Source organism: Rhinoderma darwinii, chromosome 7 (genome assembly GCF_050947455.1).
Source record: "Rhinoderma darwinii isolate aRhiDar2 chromosome 7, aRhiDar2.hap1, whole genome shotgun sequence".
NCBI classification, from domain to species: domain Eukaryota; kingdom Metazoa; phylum Chordata; class Amphibia; order Anura; family Rhinodermatidae; genus Rhinoderma; species Rhinoderma darwinii.
In genome coordinates this window covers 53,590,278-53,605,831 of record NC_134693.1, presented here as the reverse complement: position 1 = coordinate 53,605,831, position 15,554 = coordinate 53,590,278, and the positions used below count along the sequence as shown (strand labels likewise).

Below are 15,554 nucleotides of genomic sequence, written 5' to 3'. Positions count from 1 at the left end.
TTGATGAATTTGCCATTCCCTACATGTCTGTGTAAAGTGATATTAAAGAAAGCAATATTGTATATAAAACTGGAATGGATTTGACATTTACAATCAAAGCTTTTATGAATTAAATAAAAAAAAATAAAGTGATTCTTAACCATTTTATGCTCTTATTTGGCTGGCTAACAATTATAATAATACCTTATAACTTAAAGGGGTTTTCTCATAAACCTAATATATAATCTATCCACCGGATAGGTGATAAATGTCTTATTGGTGGGGGTCCGACCACTGGAACCCCCACCGATCTCAAGAACGAGCATCCCAAGTCCCATATGTGAATGTGCATGCTGAGCCGCCGCTTTATTCACTTTCTATGGGACTCCCAGAGATAGAAGCCCCTCCAGAAGTCAGCAGGAATATTTAGTGGACGTGCCACCAAGACCAACCTATTTAAATGTCTAAATCTGTAAAATGTGAGAGCTAGTAGTACGTTTCTGTACGCATGGTGCTTCCCCACTAGAGAAGCAAATTATTTTACTCGATAAGCGTTTGAACTATTAGGCCCTGTTCACACAGTTGTTTTTTTACAGGTGGAAAAATCTGCCCGCACTCTGATGCATTTTTCAGCCGCGGCCATTGAGTGCCGTGGGCAAAAAACACAGCGAAAACCTCTTTCTCTGCCTCCCATTGATGTCATTGGGAGGTCAGAGATGGAAATGTGTGAAGATAGGGCATGACGCTGCTTTTTCCCGCGAGCGTTTTTTTTTCTACTTACGGGGAAAAAAACACCTCCATCTCCAATAGAAATCAATGGGAGCTGTTTTTTGGTGCGGTTTCCACGTTAAAAAAACTCTGTGTGAACAGGGCCTTAGTGTTTTACAAGTTTTAGAGAATAATAGATGAATTCATTGACTTAGGCTAAGTTGATATGGGGCGGATACGTTGTGTAAAGATACACTGCGTATCCGCCACGGTGGCCGCGGAGAATTCCGGGCGAAAAGCCGCACCAAACTGTTGTGCAGCTTTTCGCCCGGAATGTCCGCTGAGTCAAACTGCAGCATTTAGCTGCAGTTTCATCACCGGAGACCGCTGTAGTCTGTGATTGGCTGCAACGGTCACATGGGATGAAACGTCACCGAGGTGGCTGGCCTGGTGGAAGAAACACAGACTAAGATAAAAAAAAAATCTGAGTTGTGTTTTTTGCAGCGGAATCGCTGCGATTCCGCTGCAAAAAACGCAACTGCTATTTGTTGCGGGTTTTGTCTCCCCATTAAGTTCAACGTTTACGCAAATACAATTCACATGCTGCAGAATACATTTCTGCAACGCCTGTCCGTTTCTGAGTGTTTTTTCCGCGTGTGGATGAGATTTGTTCTATCTCATCCACTTTGCTGCTACTGTATTATGCTGCGGATAAATCCACAGTATTTACGCAACGTGTGAACTGGTCCTTATTGTATTTTATGAAGCGGTGCGTCGTTTTGCTGCTCTCCATTCCTTACCTCAGACTTGTGTTGAAGCATTAATCTTTGTATGTATTCACTAAAGCAACGGAGATGGGTTTTTGGATCCTTCAGATATAATAATGAGCTGTTTCTACCTATGCAAGCAATAAAAACAACGCCATATTATGGTTGTAAGGTAGTACTAAGTTCTGACCAAATGAGCAAATACAGTTTGTGTCCCAGAATGTTGTAGAGGATCAGATATTTTAAAATTCTCACTTATCCATTAAAAGTTAAGAGTAAAAACTGCATAGGAATGGAGAATAGTCTATTCTTCCCAATAACTATATTTGTTGGTAAAATTCTAGCGGGGAGTTGTGCTGTGATTTTATACTGAAAAGATGTCCGTGCTTGTTGTGCGTCTTTTGCTGCAGTCTTTGTATATAGGTAGCTGGACTATTAATAAATATCCTTTTGCCGTAGGTCGTTCTTATCATAAATTGTGGATCAAAATGTTAGGTCCAAGGAAATCTGAATTTAAACACACACCGAGGCACCTCATAGTGCGTTACCTGAAAGTGAAGAGAAAGTTTGTGCTAACACTGTATCTGTTGTGATAGGCGCACAACTTTCTTGATGGCTGTTTAAGCTGCCGTCTGATGTCCGCCCGTCATCCAGAGTGGTCAAATAGTGGTAAAATGCTTGGAGCTGCTTGTTCAGTAAAAATGAAGCAGGGTGACTTTTTTTTATTTTTTTTAATCAAACTATATGGATTTTTTATTTTATTTAGCTGTGCTTTGTGAAACCTAAATAAAAAAATAACACTAAATGGTTTGAGCCAAAATGAAAAGCCGATCCGCTTCATTTCTACGGAACAAGCCGAACCGTGGAGAATCTGTCATTTTGACCACAAGGCCATGTTCATAGAAAATTTCACGGCAGTACAGGCCAGCAAATCTGCTATTAAATCCACTTGTGTAACAATGGGGTAAATATTTATTTTTTTTTTTTAAGACTGCTGTTTCATCCATCAGTCTCAATCCATAGGAAATTACGCCTCTTAAATAGTGCGCATCTCGGGCTGTCCATGCTCTAGAAAATAAAATGGAGAGTAGATTTGGTTTTATGCTGTAAATTTATGAAGCCGTGGTGGCCCAGCCCCAGCCCCTTCTGCTAAGCCCCACCCCCTCTAAAAAGGACCAGAGCTAGCCTAAAAATAAAAGTCACAAAGTGTACCTGTGTAGTGCCATGTATTAGAACTGTCAGTTGTTCACTAACAGCAAGCCGATCAGGCTCCGCCTCCAGGCAGGGCCTAATCGGCTTCTGTAATTGCAGACCAGGAGGCCATTGTTGGGCCTCCTGTTGCCACAGTAGCAGCCCTGCCATCTTGCTACAAACCACTAAGATGCAGCGATCACTGCATCTTAGGGGTTAATGGCAGGGATCGGAGCTAAATCCGATTCCTGCCATTACAGCAGGGTGTCTGCTGTAACATACAGCGGACACCCACTGCTGATGACGCCGGCTCAGCTTCTGATCCGGCGACATCTTGCCATTGGTACCAGAAGCCTTTTAGGCCTCCGGCTTCCGACCTCCGAGCGGGGCATAGGAGGCTTCCGTTACTGGCAGACCGGGAGGCCAGTATTAAGTCTATTAAGTTGTCTATCCAGCGATCACGTTGCTAGGGGGGCCGGTGGCTAAAAACCCCTCAGATGCTGCGATCTCTATTGAACGCAGCATCTGAGGGATTAATTGGCCCGATCAGAGGCTAGCTCCAGTCCTGGCCGTTTCATCAGGGTGTCAGCTGTAACATACAGCTGGCACCCGGTGGTGATGCTCAGCACTATCACCGCGACGTAATAGCACTGCGGTTTGCGGGAACTCCTGCCCGACAGGGCCGTATATCTACGGCGGATGTCGGGAAGGGGTTAAAACGGACAGTGAAAAACAGATGTAAAACGGGTCACAATGGGCCGTCAAAATTGGAAAAACGGCCTGGAACGGATACAAAACAGTCGACACCCGGACCCTGTCGTTTTAATAGAGCCTTACATTAGTCATCAGAACCTGACCCCTTCATTTAGCAGTATCCCCCTCACTCCTTGCACCCTAATACACTTCATGTCTGTCATACACAGATACTGGCTGGTGACCGGCTCATGCAGCTTTATGTGTACTACCCCACAGTGGCGTAACTACAGCAGTAGCAGCCAAAGCGGCTGCTACGAGGTTCGCGGCATGAGGAGGCCTGTGCCGCCCAACGGCATGGCCACTGCTCGGTGGCGCCGACATGGCTGCTACAGCGGTAGCGATGCCACATTTAATAGTATCTTCATCCTTAGGACGCGGATACTATTGAACACTGTGACAGAGCAGGGAGGTATCTCCCTGCTCTGACATTGGCTACAAGCCGTTCGTGATGAAGTCACTGGATCACGCTGGTCTACGCAAGGATCCTGTCGGCGTTGAGGAGGCTTGTGTAGAAGCTCTGTGCGTCGCGGGAACGGGACCTAGGTGAGTATAACGTTTTTTTGTTTGGTGGGCGCTATCTACTGGTGGGGGGTTGTATTGCAGTATCTACAGGGGGACTGTGTGGCACTATCTCTAGGAGGGCTGTATGACAGTATCTACAGTGGGGAGTTGTATGGCAGTATCTACAGGGGGGCTGTGTGGTGCTATCTAGAGGGGGGCCTGTATGGCGCTAGCGACAGGGCGGCTGTATGGCGCTATCAACAGGGGGTTGCATGGCGCTATCTACAAAGGGGAGGTGGGAGCTATATCTACAGGGGGGCTGTATGGTCCTATCTACAAGGGGGCACAATCTACAAGAAGGGTGTTAAACTGTCTACAGGGTGGCTCACTGGTGGAACCTACGGAGGGAATTATCTACAGGGGGGGTTGTGTGTGGCACCCAGCAGAGGGAGGGGGGGGGGCAGTCAAAAGTTTGCTATGGGGCCCAGTCTTTCCTAGTTATGCCCCTGCTACCCCATATGTATAAATGAATGCTGGACTATTGTACAGAACGGGCACTTCTTACATTTAGTGTCTCTCATTTCCTCATAGATTGTAAGCTCCTGTGATCAAGGTCCTCACTCCTCTTGTTTGAATTGTATATTAGTTTTGTCACTATGTAATGTCTGATATTGTCCCTTTGAATTGTAATGTGCTGCGGAATATGTTGGCGCTATATAAATAATGAATGTTATGATGATGATGATGATGATATTATCAGCTCTTTCATAAACGTCCCATTTACCAGGAAGAATTGCTGGGGCTACAAGAAGAAGCAGAGAATGGCAGTCAGCATCGCACACAGAGCGCAGAATGTCAGACAGCCGCCGTCTCTCCCACCCATTGATGATGATGTTGTTATGCTGATGTTTTCCTTGTTGCCATAACGTGACCACGGGCGAGATACTGCGTTTTAAATAAAACTCTGGCCTCTCATTGGTTCTTTACTTCAGCCCCGCCTTTCTCTGGGATAGTATGTACGCTGAATGGCTGGAATTCCAAGCCGCTTTATGATACTATTGGATGAGCCTGGAAAGTAGGCGGAGAAAATGGGACCTATCACTGCCCGCCGTAGTTTGAAATCTGTGGATGAACGGAGCGGGCGGTAGAGAAGTATATGGCAGGTGTAAGACCGGAGGACTGAGGAAGGATAGCGGCAGTGCCAGCGCGAGACATGCTGAGTATATCGCCCCCGGCGGCAGTGGTGGAGAAGCTGCCCCAGGAAGATGTACCCGTTCTTTCCCTCACACACTTCTCCCGGCCGCCCTTCGTCAACTTCGGTTGTGTTCGGCCTGGCTCGATCCGCAGCGTCGTTCTTTCCCTGCAAAATCCAACAGCGGATCCAGCCCAGGTGACCGTACACAAGCTGCCCCATCATCGAGGCTTCAGCGTGCCGGAGACTGAGCTGTTCGTGCCGGTATGTGTGAAGGAATCCTGGGAAACACTGCAGCAGTTGTCTCCAACTTGTGGCTGATCAGATGTTGTGGTACTACAACTCCCAGCATGGCCATACGTCACTGTCCTACAATGTATGATGGGGGGAGGAGTGGCTACACAAGTTAGATGGGACTGTTGGAGGAGGCATCATAGCTTGTAGCATTGCTTATTAATAATTATAATTAAATCCATTGTTCTTGCTGTTCAAATCTTTTTTTTCTATGTTGTCCTATAACCTGTCTCGTGTGTGACCTTGTTCATTCTGAATAGAATTCCAGAGGTACAGTGAATACTGACACGTATGGAGGCAGGCTGGATGACAAGTCTGGGGGAAGTGTACAAGTTCTTATTAGAGGCTGTCATCCAGCAGCTGTTACTATTGTAGAAGTCAACTCAGAAACACGAGGCGTTTGGTTTGATGACATAGAATTGACCTGCCTCTTCTCTATGGGTAATAGACACCAGATCCTCCGCAGAGGGTAAAGTTATTGGCAGAGACTATTTGTCGTATAATCATACAGGCAGAACTTCTCCTGTCAGCCCCACGTGTTTCCTAATCGCCCACATGTTAAGAAAAAATACAAAAGTATAAGTATACATAAAGGCTATGGACACCTTTCGAAAACAATTGTTTTTAATACAAATTTGTATCCGTGTGATTAGTGCAACCCTCAAAATGCTTTTTATAAAAAACAAACAACTTTTTGAGATACAGCTGCTTTGTATCCTGTATACAGAGCAGCTGTATCTGGCGCTGAGACCTGAATCTGTCAGGTCAGCGGGACGGACAAGTTCAGTGACAGCAGGTCCGGCTTTTCTCGGTCACGCAGGATCCACCTGTTATCGATCACATCTAAGTCATGAACTTGGATATGATCTATAGGTGGAACCTGCATGTCAGAGAAAAGCCGGACCCGCTGACACTGAACCCGTCAGTCCCGCGGACCTGACGGATATAGGTTTCAGCGCCAGATACAGCTGCTCTGTATACAGGATACAAAGCAGCTGTATCTGAAAAAGTAAAAAGAAATTTTAATAAAATGTAATTACAAAGTTGCATAAAACATCTATATCTATCTGCTGTACATAGCCTTTAAAGCTTTCAGCTCTATTGACTTTGGTTGTTTCTTCTGTTCAGCCTTTTGGATCTCTTCCCCTCACGATCACGTGGACCCCATTAGAGGAAGGTGGTATCAGAGAACTGGTCACGTTTCTCCTAAATGATGTTGTGAAGCACCAGGCTGTATTACTGGGACGCGCGGAGCTTCCAGTGAAAAAAAAGGTACATGTCCGAAATTGATAAATGTATCGGCGCTCCCATAACTTGTCCAAAGAAGTGAAGCAGAAAGAAACAATATGCTCTCTCGGATGAATGGGCGCTGGGGCAGCTTTGACCACCTCAATTTGGCATTCGAGCAGCACTCCCGGAAAATGTTGTATCCTTTTCCCCGTTTGTAATGGACATCGGGTACACAGTTGTGCAGTTAAAAATCATACCGATGGCTTTATTCCCGTTATGTCCATTACAAACGGAGAAAAGAAAAACAATCTCCCCCTGTATTATAAAAACATTACAGCACGGGGGAATATGTGGTAGTCGACATGACCAGCCCGGTGTGCTTGGATCATTCATCCGTTTTCTTGCCGTCAAGTCACAGAAACCCAGATAGAACTCCTGACGGAGACCTTTAACGGCAATGTTAACGGAGCCAAACTATACTATGGTGTGTGAAGGAGAGTATAGCACGAGGTGAGGGGATATGCCATTCTCCTAGGTGTTCAATGGAATTCTCTCAGTGAGGCATTACATCTTTTATAGGGTCCACTATATATAGGTAAGGACAAAGACACTTTAAAGAGGCTCTGTCACCACATTATAAGTGCCCTATCTTGTACATGATGTGATCGGCGCTGTAATGTAGATTTTTATTTAGAAAAATGATAATTTTTGACGGAGTTATGACCTATATTAGCTTTATGCTAATGACTTTCTTAATGACCAACTGGGCGTGTTTTTACTTTTTGACCAAGTGGGCGTTGTGGAGAGAAGTGTATGACGCTGACCAATCAGTGACCAATACAGCGTCATACACTTCTCTCCATTCATTTACACGGCACATAGTGATCTTATTAGATCACTATGTGCAGCCACATAAATACACATTAACGTTACTCAAGTGTCCTGAGACTTAATAGACATCACTGCCAAACAGGACGTGATGTCTATTCAGAATCCTGACACTTTGCTAACGTTTGTGTGTCATTTACAGCACAGCACATCGAGATCACGCTGGGCTGTCATTTACAGCGTAATCTTGCGAGATTACGTTTGCTGTGCTGTAAATGACACGCAAACGTTAGCGAAGTGTCAGGATTCTGAATAGACATCACATCCTGGTTGGCAGTGTTCTCTATTCACTGTCCGGACACTTGAGTAACGTTATATTGTGTGTATGTGGCTGCACATAGCGATGTAATAAGATCACTATATGCCATGTAAATGAATGGAGAGAAGTGTATGATACTGATTGGTCACTGATTGGTCAGCGTCATACACTTCTCTCCAACGCCCACTTGGTCAAAAGTAAAACACGCCCAGTTGGTCATTAAGGAGCTCATTAGCATAAAGCTAAAATAGGTCGTAACTCCGTCAAAAATGATCGTTTTTCTAAATAAAATACACTGCTGTAATCTACATTACAGCGCCGATCACATCATGTACAATATAGGCTACTTATAATGTGGTGACAGAGCCTCTTTAAAGAAGTTATGTCACCTCTCCTGACAGGTCTATTTTTGTAAATACTTATATTTCCATGAAATAACAATTCTGGAACATATTTTCTTAGGACTCTGTTGTGCCGTTCCTCTGTTACTCCTGTTAGAAATTTAAGAATAACTTGACAATTGGGTGTTACCATTCCCCTTGTCAAAGGGGTGTGACCCTACAGACTCACTCTGTCAGCACTGATTGGCCAGTATCGGTCTGTGTAGGGACACTCCCAGATGGTAACACCCAGCTGTCAATTTGTTTATGAATTTCTAAGAGAGAGAAGAGGAACGGCACAATGTACAGTTCTAATAAAAAAAAATTGTTCAATAATTATTTAATGGGGAATACAATTATTTACTAAAACCAGACATGTCAGGAGAGCAGATGCTCTTTAATATTTCATTTTATGCTGTTATTTCTGGTTTGTTCTAATTTAAATTTGGAAGTAAATAGTTTTTCGTATTTCATTTGTTAAATATCCAGAGAAACCGATGGAATACGATCAAAAATAAATATTCTCCTGTGAGATCAAAAGCTTCTGAACCGAAGGCCAAAGTTCCTTGTTCTAACGGACGAAAAAACAAACCCGTCAGCGTAACACACACGAGTGGTCATGGGACATTACAGAGGGCACGAAGCCCCCTACAGTCCTGTGAGAATCTGTCCAAACCGACGTCCAGTCCCCCTCCGGTGCCAGAGTCTAGACGACTCTCAGAAAATAGAGTTCCAGCCGGCTTTGTCAGCCCACTTGCCAACCAGCTGGAGGCTTTTACTCCAGGATCCCTTAGGAGATCAAAAACTTATTCTGTTCTGTGTACGACGGAGTACAGTGAAGTCACCACTACATCCACTGTACAGAGAGACGTGTTTATTGAAGAAGAGTGGACTCTAAGTGAACAGAGACGAAATAAAATGTCAATGTCCCCTATTAACCCTGTATGTAGCCAGCAGGGTGGTTTTACTTATACCCCCAGTATAAGCCATGAGTGTACGGCTTATCCTGTGTTGTCTTCTACTGAATGTTGTAGTACTGAGGTTACTGTGAAACATTCACACACTTCTTGCTCCTTTCAAGAATCTTCACATGAGCTTTACCGAAGTGTCCTCTCCAGGAGCCAGACTTCACCGCCCGTGTTGCAGACGCCTCAAAGAAACGTTTTAAGTCCCGAAACCTTTGTAAATAATAGCTACGCTGTTTCCGACGAGTATCTAACTGCAGATCCGCACACTCCGATTCTGTCACCGGATCAGTTTGTGAAAGAGAATTTCCTTACCTCTCAAGCTGAATCTGCAGCATTTGATGCATTCTCCTTAAATACGCCTTGTAAGACTTCTCTTATCCAAGAAGAGGTGAAGAGGACACCGTTTGTAAGTGGTGGTAAAGTCCAAATATTGCCTGATGGAACCCTAGAGGATCTGGAGCCGGCTAGTGCCAGGTTAACGTTCTGTGTGAAAAAGCAAAAAGGAAGCTTTGGTCATTTGAGAAATGACAGAGCCGTTCCCGCGGGTCATACAAAGCCGCCCATAATATCATCCACCGTTACAAAAGTAAAGGTTGGCGATGACAGCGGCAAACACCTGACCAATGATACAACTGGTACCGTAGATCCTGTAAAACCATCTGTAATATCAGCCACTGTTACAAAAGTGAAGGATCGGGATAGCAGTGGAAAGCCGCATAGACTTCAGTCTCCGCTGACTGATGAGGCGACTGCCATGAAGGATCTCCCAAAACTGCCCGTAATATCAAACACCATTACAATAGTAAAGCATGAGGATGATCTTGACAAAGAACCTAAACCCCTGCTGGCCATCGATGAAACTGGCACCCAGGATCCTGTAAAGCCCCCTATAGCATCTGCAACCGTTGTAAAAGTCAAGGCAGTGGATCGCATTGAAATGCAACATAAACCCCCGCTAACGTCCCGCAGAAGACTGAGGAACATTGAATCGGATGGGAATGTTAACTCTCCGGTCATTGAGCGTCCATGTTTACCGGTGATCGGTGTTTCAGACTTTTCTGTTCTAAGCGTACCAAGTTCCATCAGCAGTTCTGCGTCCTCGGTGAAGGTATCTAAACCCAAGTCCATCTGTGGTCACAAGAGAAAAAGTGAGGAGATTTCTAGAGATGCCTGTGTGATATCCAGTGATTCCTTACAGAATGCTGCCACCCAAGCCAAGAAAATACAGATTTCCAAACCAACCGTTTCACGGCATGTGATCAAACCGGTGCAGCAAACCAGATCAGGTAAATGTATATCTAATACATACGGGTACGGGTTCATCACTCGGCAGCCCCACTCGGGGAGTTTGTCATTTCACTAAATCACGATCATGACACCATCACGTTTGGAGTCACTGAGTACTTTAGTACGACCCCTATTACTACTAGCCATGTTTGTCTATAGAGATTGCATGGCTGTGTGCTTGATTTTATACACCGGTTTGCAATGGGTGAGGCTAAAACGACTAAATTGAAAATTTAGAAAAAGAACCAAAAGCATGTGGCCATCTAATGCAGTACACACAGGGGCACCAGTCAGCTGTACCTCACAATAGAAGCCTTTTTTGTGGTATAAACAATCTTACTGACTCCTCATACAGGGACAGGATCAGCATACATATACAGTTGGTCCGCTGTTTTTATGCACACATTATATAGCCCTAGGGCAACAGTGTTTACACAACCAATTGAAGTTCTGCAGGGGAGATCACCCAGCTTTTCCAGACTACTGAATGGCAAATCAACCTAGTTTTGCAATAATTACCCCTCTCATGTGTCACTGCATAATTCGGCAGGTTTGCCTTTAAGGGACACTAGAAAGCTAAGTAACATCCAATAGATTATGCTGGAGATCAAATTGGGTGTGTAGTGTATACTCCTAGTTGCCCTAGTTCTATATGTATTGAGGGAGTATTTTTGTGTATATATCCATGGCCTCTCCGCAGTGGTTGTTACTCAGCTTTCCAAGCTGAACAACAGAAACCCATGGCACAGATGTGAGCAGGGCCTTAGTAATGCAGGGATAATTCCCTCATACTGTAGCATAGCTAGTTAGACGTGCCATTCGGGGTCCTGGGAAAGCTGTGTGACAAACCACTTGGAGCTTTAATAGAGACTACTAAATGCTAAATCTACAAAAATACCCCCTGCTCGCTCTTAAACTGTACCATAGCTAGGCAGATTTGTTGTTCAGGAACATCCCCTGCTGCAAAACTGACAGGCAAGTTTTCATCTCCCGATTTGCTGCATAAGGGAAGTGTAGGGTGCCCAGATGTACTGTTGCTATAAAAGCAAAGAGACCAACAAGCTTTGGGACTCCTGTTGCTTGGATGGGTCCTCGCTATGTTAAAGAGGCTCTGTCACCAGATTTTGCAACCCCTATCTCCTATTGCAGCAGATCGGCGCTGCAATGTAGATAAGAGTAACATTTTTTTTTATTTTTTTTTTTAAACGAGCATTTTTGGCCAAGTTATGACCATTTTTATATTTATGCAAATGAGGCTTGCAAAAGTACAACTGGGCGTGTATTGTGTGTAACATCTGGGCGTTTTTACTTCTTTTACTAGCTGGGCGTTGTGAATGGGAGTGTATGATGCTGACGAATCAGCATCATCCACTTCTCTTCGTTAACACCCAGCTTCTGGCAGTGCACAGACACAGCGTGTTCTCGAGAGATCACGCTGTGACGTCACTACCTGCCCCAGGTCCTGCATCGTGTCGGCACCAGAGGCTACATTTGATTCTGCAGCAGCATCAGCGTTTGCAGGTAAGTAGCTACATCGACTTACCTGCAAATGCCGATGCTGCTGCAGAATCAACTGTAGCCTCTGGTGCCGATGTGTCCTCGCTCGTCCGACACGATGCAGGACCTGGGGCAGGAAGTGACGTCACAGCGTGATCTCTCGAGAACACGCTGTGTCTGTGCACTGCCAGAAGCTGGGTGTTAACGAAGAGAAGTGGATGATGCTGATTCGTCAGCATCATACACTCCCATTCACAACGCCCAGCTAGTAAAAGAAGTAAAAACGCCCCGATGTACGCACACAATACACAATACTAGCTGGGCGTTCTGATGAGAAGTATCATCCACTTCTCTTCAGAACGCCCAGCTTCTGCCAGATCACGCTGTGACGTCACTCACAGGTCCTGCATCGTGTCTGACGAGCGAGGACACATCGGCACCAGAGGCTACAGTTGATTCTGCAGCAGCATCGGCGTTAGCAGGTAAGTAGCTACATCGACTTACCTGCAAATGCTGATGCTGCTGCAGAATCAACTGAAGCCTCTGGTGCCGGTGTCCTCGCTCGTCTGACACGATGCAGGACCTGTGAGTGACGACACAGCGTGATCTCTCGAACACGGCTCTGTCTGCACTGCCAGAAGCTGGGCATTCTGAAGAGAAGTGGATGATACTTCTCATCAGAACGCCCAGCTAGTAAAAGTATTAAAAACGCCCCGATGTACGCACATAATACACGCCCACTTGGACTTTTACTTTTAAACACACCCACTTGGACTTTTGCAAGCCTCATTTGCATAAATACAAAAATGGTCATAACTTGGCCAAAAATGCTCGTTTATTAAAAATAAAAACGTTACTGTAATCTACATTGCAGCGCCTATCTGCTGCAATAGCAGATAGGGGTTGCAAAATCTGGTGACAGAGCCTCTTTAAGCCTGGCCACCTATCCCATGATATGCCATAAATATCTGAGTGGAATCTCTTAATTATGCAAATGATGAACTAATTGTTTTATAAATGATTCTGGTCTAGACTAAGTTCAAACAAGAGTTCCAACCAGCCTTGTCCGCCAACCAGCTCCAGGCGTTTACTCCAGGATCACTTAGATCAAAAACCTATTGTATTCCGTGTGCTGCAGTGACGCCATTCCGGAGGTTACCACTACATGTACTGTACAGAGATGTTTTTTGCTTAATGTTGGGTCATCCGTGAACACAAGTGACCCCTTTATTCTTATTTTGGCACCGCTAAGATCACTGTTGCTATTTTTCAGCCAATTTAGCATTGAAAAATGCTGGAAAAATCCACAAGGTCAAAGCTGCAACTATGAAAACAAAACTCACCTCGGCAAAACCTCAACACAACGGTAAGGAAATAGTAAAGGGGTTTTATATGAAGCGTGGATTAAATCAGATCTGTCACCTTTGCTACAGCGGACCTCTAGGCCAGCATGTTACATACTTAAAGTGAAGCTAAACGTTCAACAAACTTCTGACATGTCATAGTGACATGTCAGAAGTTAGGATTGGTGGGGGTCCGAGCACTGAGACCCCCTCCAATCGCTAGAATGAAGCAGCTGAAGTGCTCGTGTGAGCTCTCATCTGCTTCGTGTCTGTTTGGCTTTTTCCGGAAATAAATGTATCGGTGTACGGACTCCATACAAAGTCTATGAGCCCGTACTCCGATACATTGGCTTTCCGGAAAAAGCCGAACAGACACGAAGCAGCTGAACGCTCACACGAGGGCTTCAGCTGCTTCGTTCTAGCGATTGGTGGGGGTATCCGTGCTCGGACCCCAACCAATCCAAACTTCTGACATGTCAGAAGTTTTTCGAATGCTTAGCTACACTTTAAGGCAGATCTGTCGCATAACTTGTGATATAGACACTTCTTATCATAATATGGCGGTAACATGTATGTTACTGTGAAACACATTCATACTGTAAGTATTAGGATTGAAGTAATTTTAAGTTTCAATTTTAGATCACCTAGGGCTCCCTCCACTGCAGTCGTCGGTCACTTTTAAGAATTCCAAAAGAATTGTTGCTGTTGCACAGTCAAAGCTGACGTTTATGAAGCCACCCAAAACAGGTAACAAATGTTTTCTCCTGGGGTTTGTGTTTCAGGCGATTGTGTCAATATCTCTATGTACTAAAAAGACCGTGTGCCTTATCAAAACGGTCTAACCAAAATACTGATTTTTCACTCATCTACCATAAAATCTAACCTCCCGTAACATCTGCATTTAGTTGTTTTCTCCAGTCTAAAAAAAAAAAAAAAAAAGTTGCAGCCTGAAAGCTATGAACTAGCTAGCTCCTGTTGACTGATCTTATTATGGCTTTATATTATAGTTTATGTAAAGTATAGGTTAATAAATATTGTAAAGTAGCTTATGCAGACTATCCGTACATTCACCCTAGTGTAACTAATACCGAATGGTGGGCTCTCTTCTGACTTCTATGGTAGCCCGGCCCCATTTAAGTGAATGGGGATGGCTGTAGTTCCTTGCAGCGAGGAGTGTCACTGTGCGGGGAAAGCTAAATCAGCGCTCCGGCCCCTTAATTCTCTGGATTGGTGGGGATTCCAGAAATCGAACCCCCTCCAATCCTAAAGTGATGGCAGATCCTAGCGATATGCCATTGATTTATAAGATGGGAATAACCTTTTAAGGGCTCATGTTTTTACTGATCACTAACGTTCTGCATTTTTCAGTTATTCCTCGACACCCTATGCCATTCGCTGCCAAAAACATGTTTTACGATGAGCGATGGATCGCAAAGCAGGAACGTGGCTTTACCTGGTGGCTAAACTTCATTCTCACACCAGATGACTTTGCTGTGAAAACTGACTCAATGAAAGGTTAGTCAGTCAAGTAAAATCTATACGTGGTAGAGTGGTACGGAAGTGTAACATTATGGAGGTCTAATATAGTTAAATTTTTTAATAGTTAATGCTGCTGCTTTGATCCTCGGGGCTGAGAACAATCATAAAGTGAGTGTGCCAAAGGCTCCAACCAAGGAAGAGGTTTCCCTTAAAGCCTACACCGCTCGGTGCAGGTTGAATAAGTTGAGGAGATCTGCCTGCCGCCTTTTTACCTCAGAGCCTGTGGTGAGAGCAATACGAAGACTAGAAGTAGAAATTGAGGCTCGTCGTCTTCTTGTGAGGAAAGACCGGCACCTGTGGAAGGATATCGGTACAGTGAACATCTCTATATCTTATGCTTTGACTCTGGTCAGTGGAGATCATTTATATAGCTGTCACAAATGTGACCTAAAGCGTGGTGTAGTTCCAAGCTTAAGGCCCTGTTCACACTACGTTTTTTTTGTTTTTTACCATGGAAACCGCTGAAAAAAAACGTCCGAAATTGGCTCCCATTGAGATCAATGGGAATTGGAGACGTTTTTGTTTTTTTCCTGTGAGCGGAAGAAACGTTCGTGGGGAAAAAGCGACATTTTCTGCCTGCAAAAAAAAACAAACTGTGAACAGGGCCTTAGTGCGTATTATTTCATCCTTTTTTATACCTATACAAAAGGCACTGCACTGCACTTTGCAATTTCTGTGTTCACCCAGTGCAGTTTTTGAACAAGAGAAATTCCTGAAACTTGTAAAGAGCCGTGCACTTGTCTTTCGGACATGATAGTGACAGCTTTTCAGACTA

General features: G+C 44.5%; 1 protein-coding gene across 1 annotated transcript in view; it reads left to right on the top strand.

The window, feature by feature from the left end:
• The first annotated feature begins 5,004 nt into the window (after positions 1–5,004).
• Positions 5,005–15,554, top strand: part of ASPM (assembly factor for spindle microtubules) — a 37,586-nt gene continuing 27,036 nt past the window's right edge. The window contains exons 1-7 of the mRNA XM_075833374.1: positions 5,005–5,358; positions 6,517–6,660; positions 8,635–10,399; positions 13,171–13,263; positions 13,880–13,987; positions 14,609–14,755; positions 14,844–15,089. Coding sequence (XP_075689489.1) covers positions 5,116–5,358; positions 6,517–6,660; positions 8,635–10,399; positions 13,171–13,263; positions 13,880–13,987; positions 14,609–14,755; positions 14,844–15,089 — 2,746 coding nt within the window. The 5' untranslated portion in view covers positions 5,005–5,115. The remainder of the gene's footprint in view (positions 5,359–6,516; positions 6,661–8,634; positions 10,400–13,170; positions 13,264–13,879; positions 13,988–14,608; positions 14,756–14,843; positions 15,090–15,554) is intronic.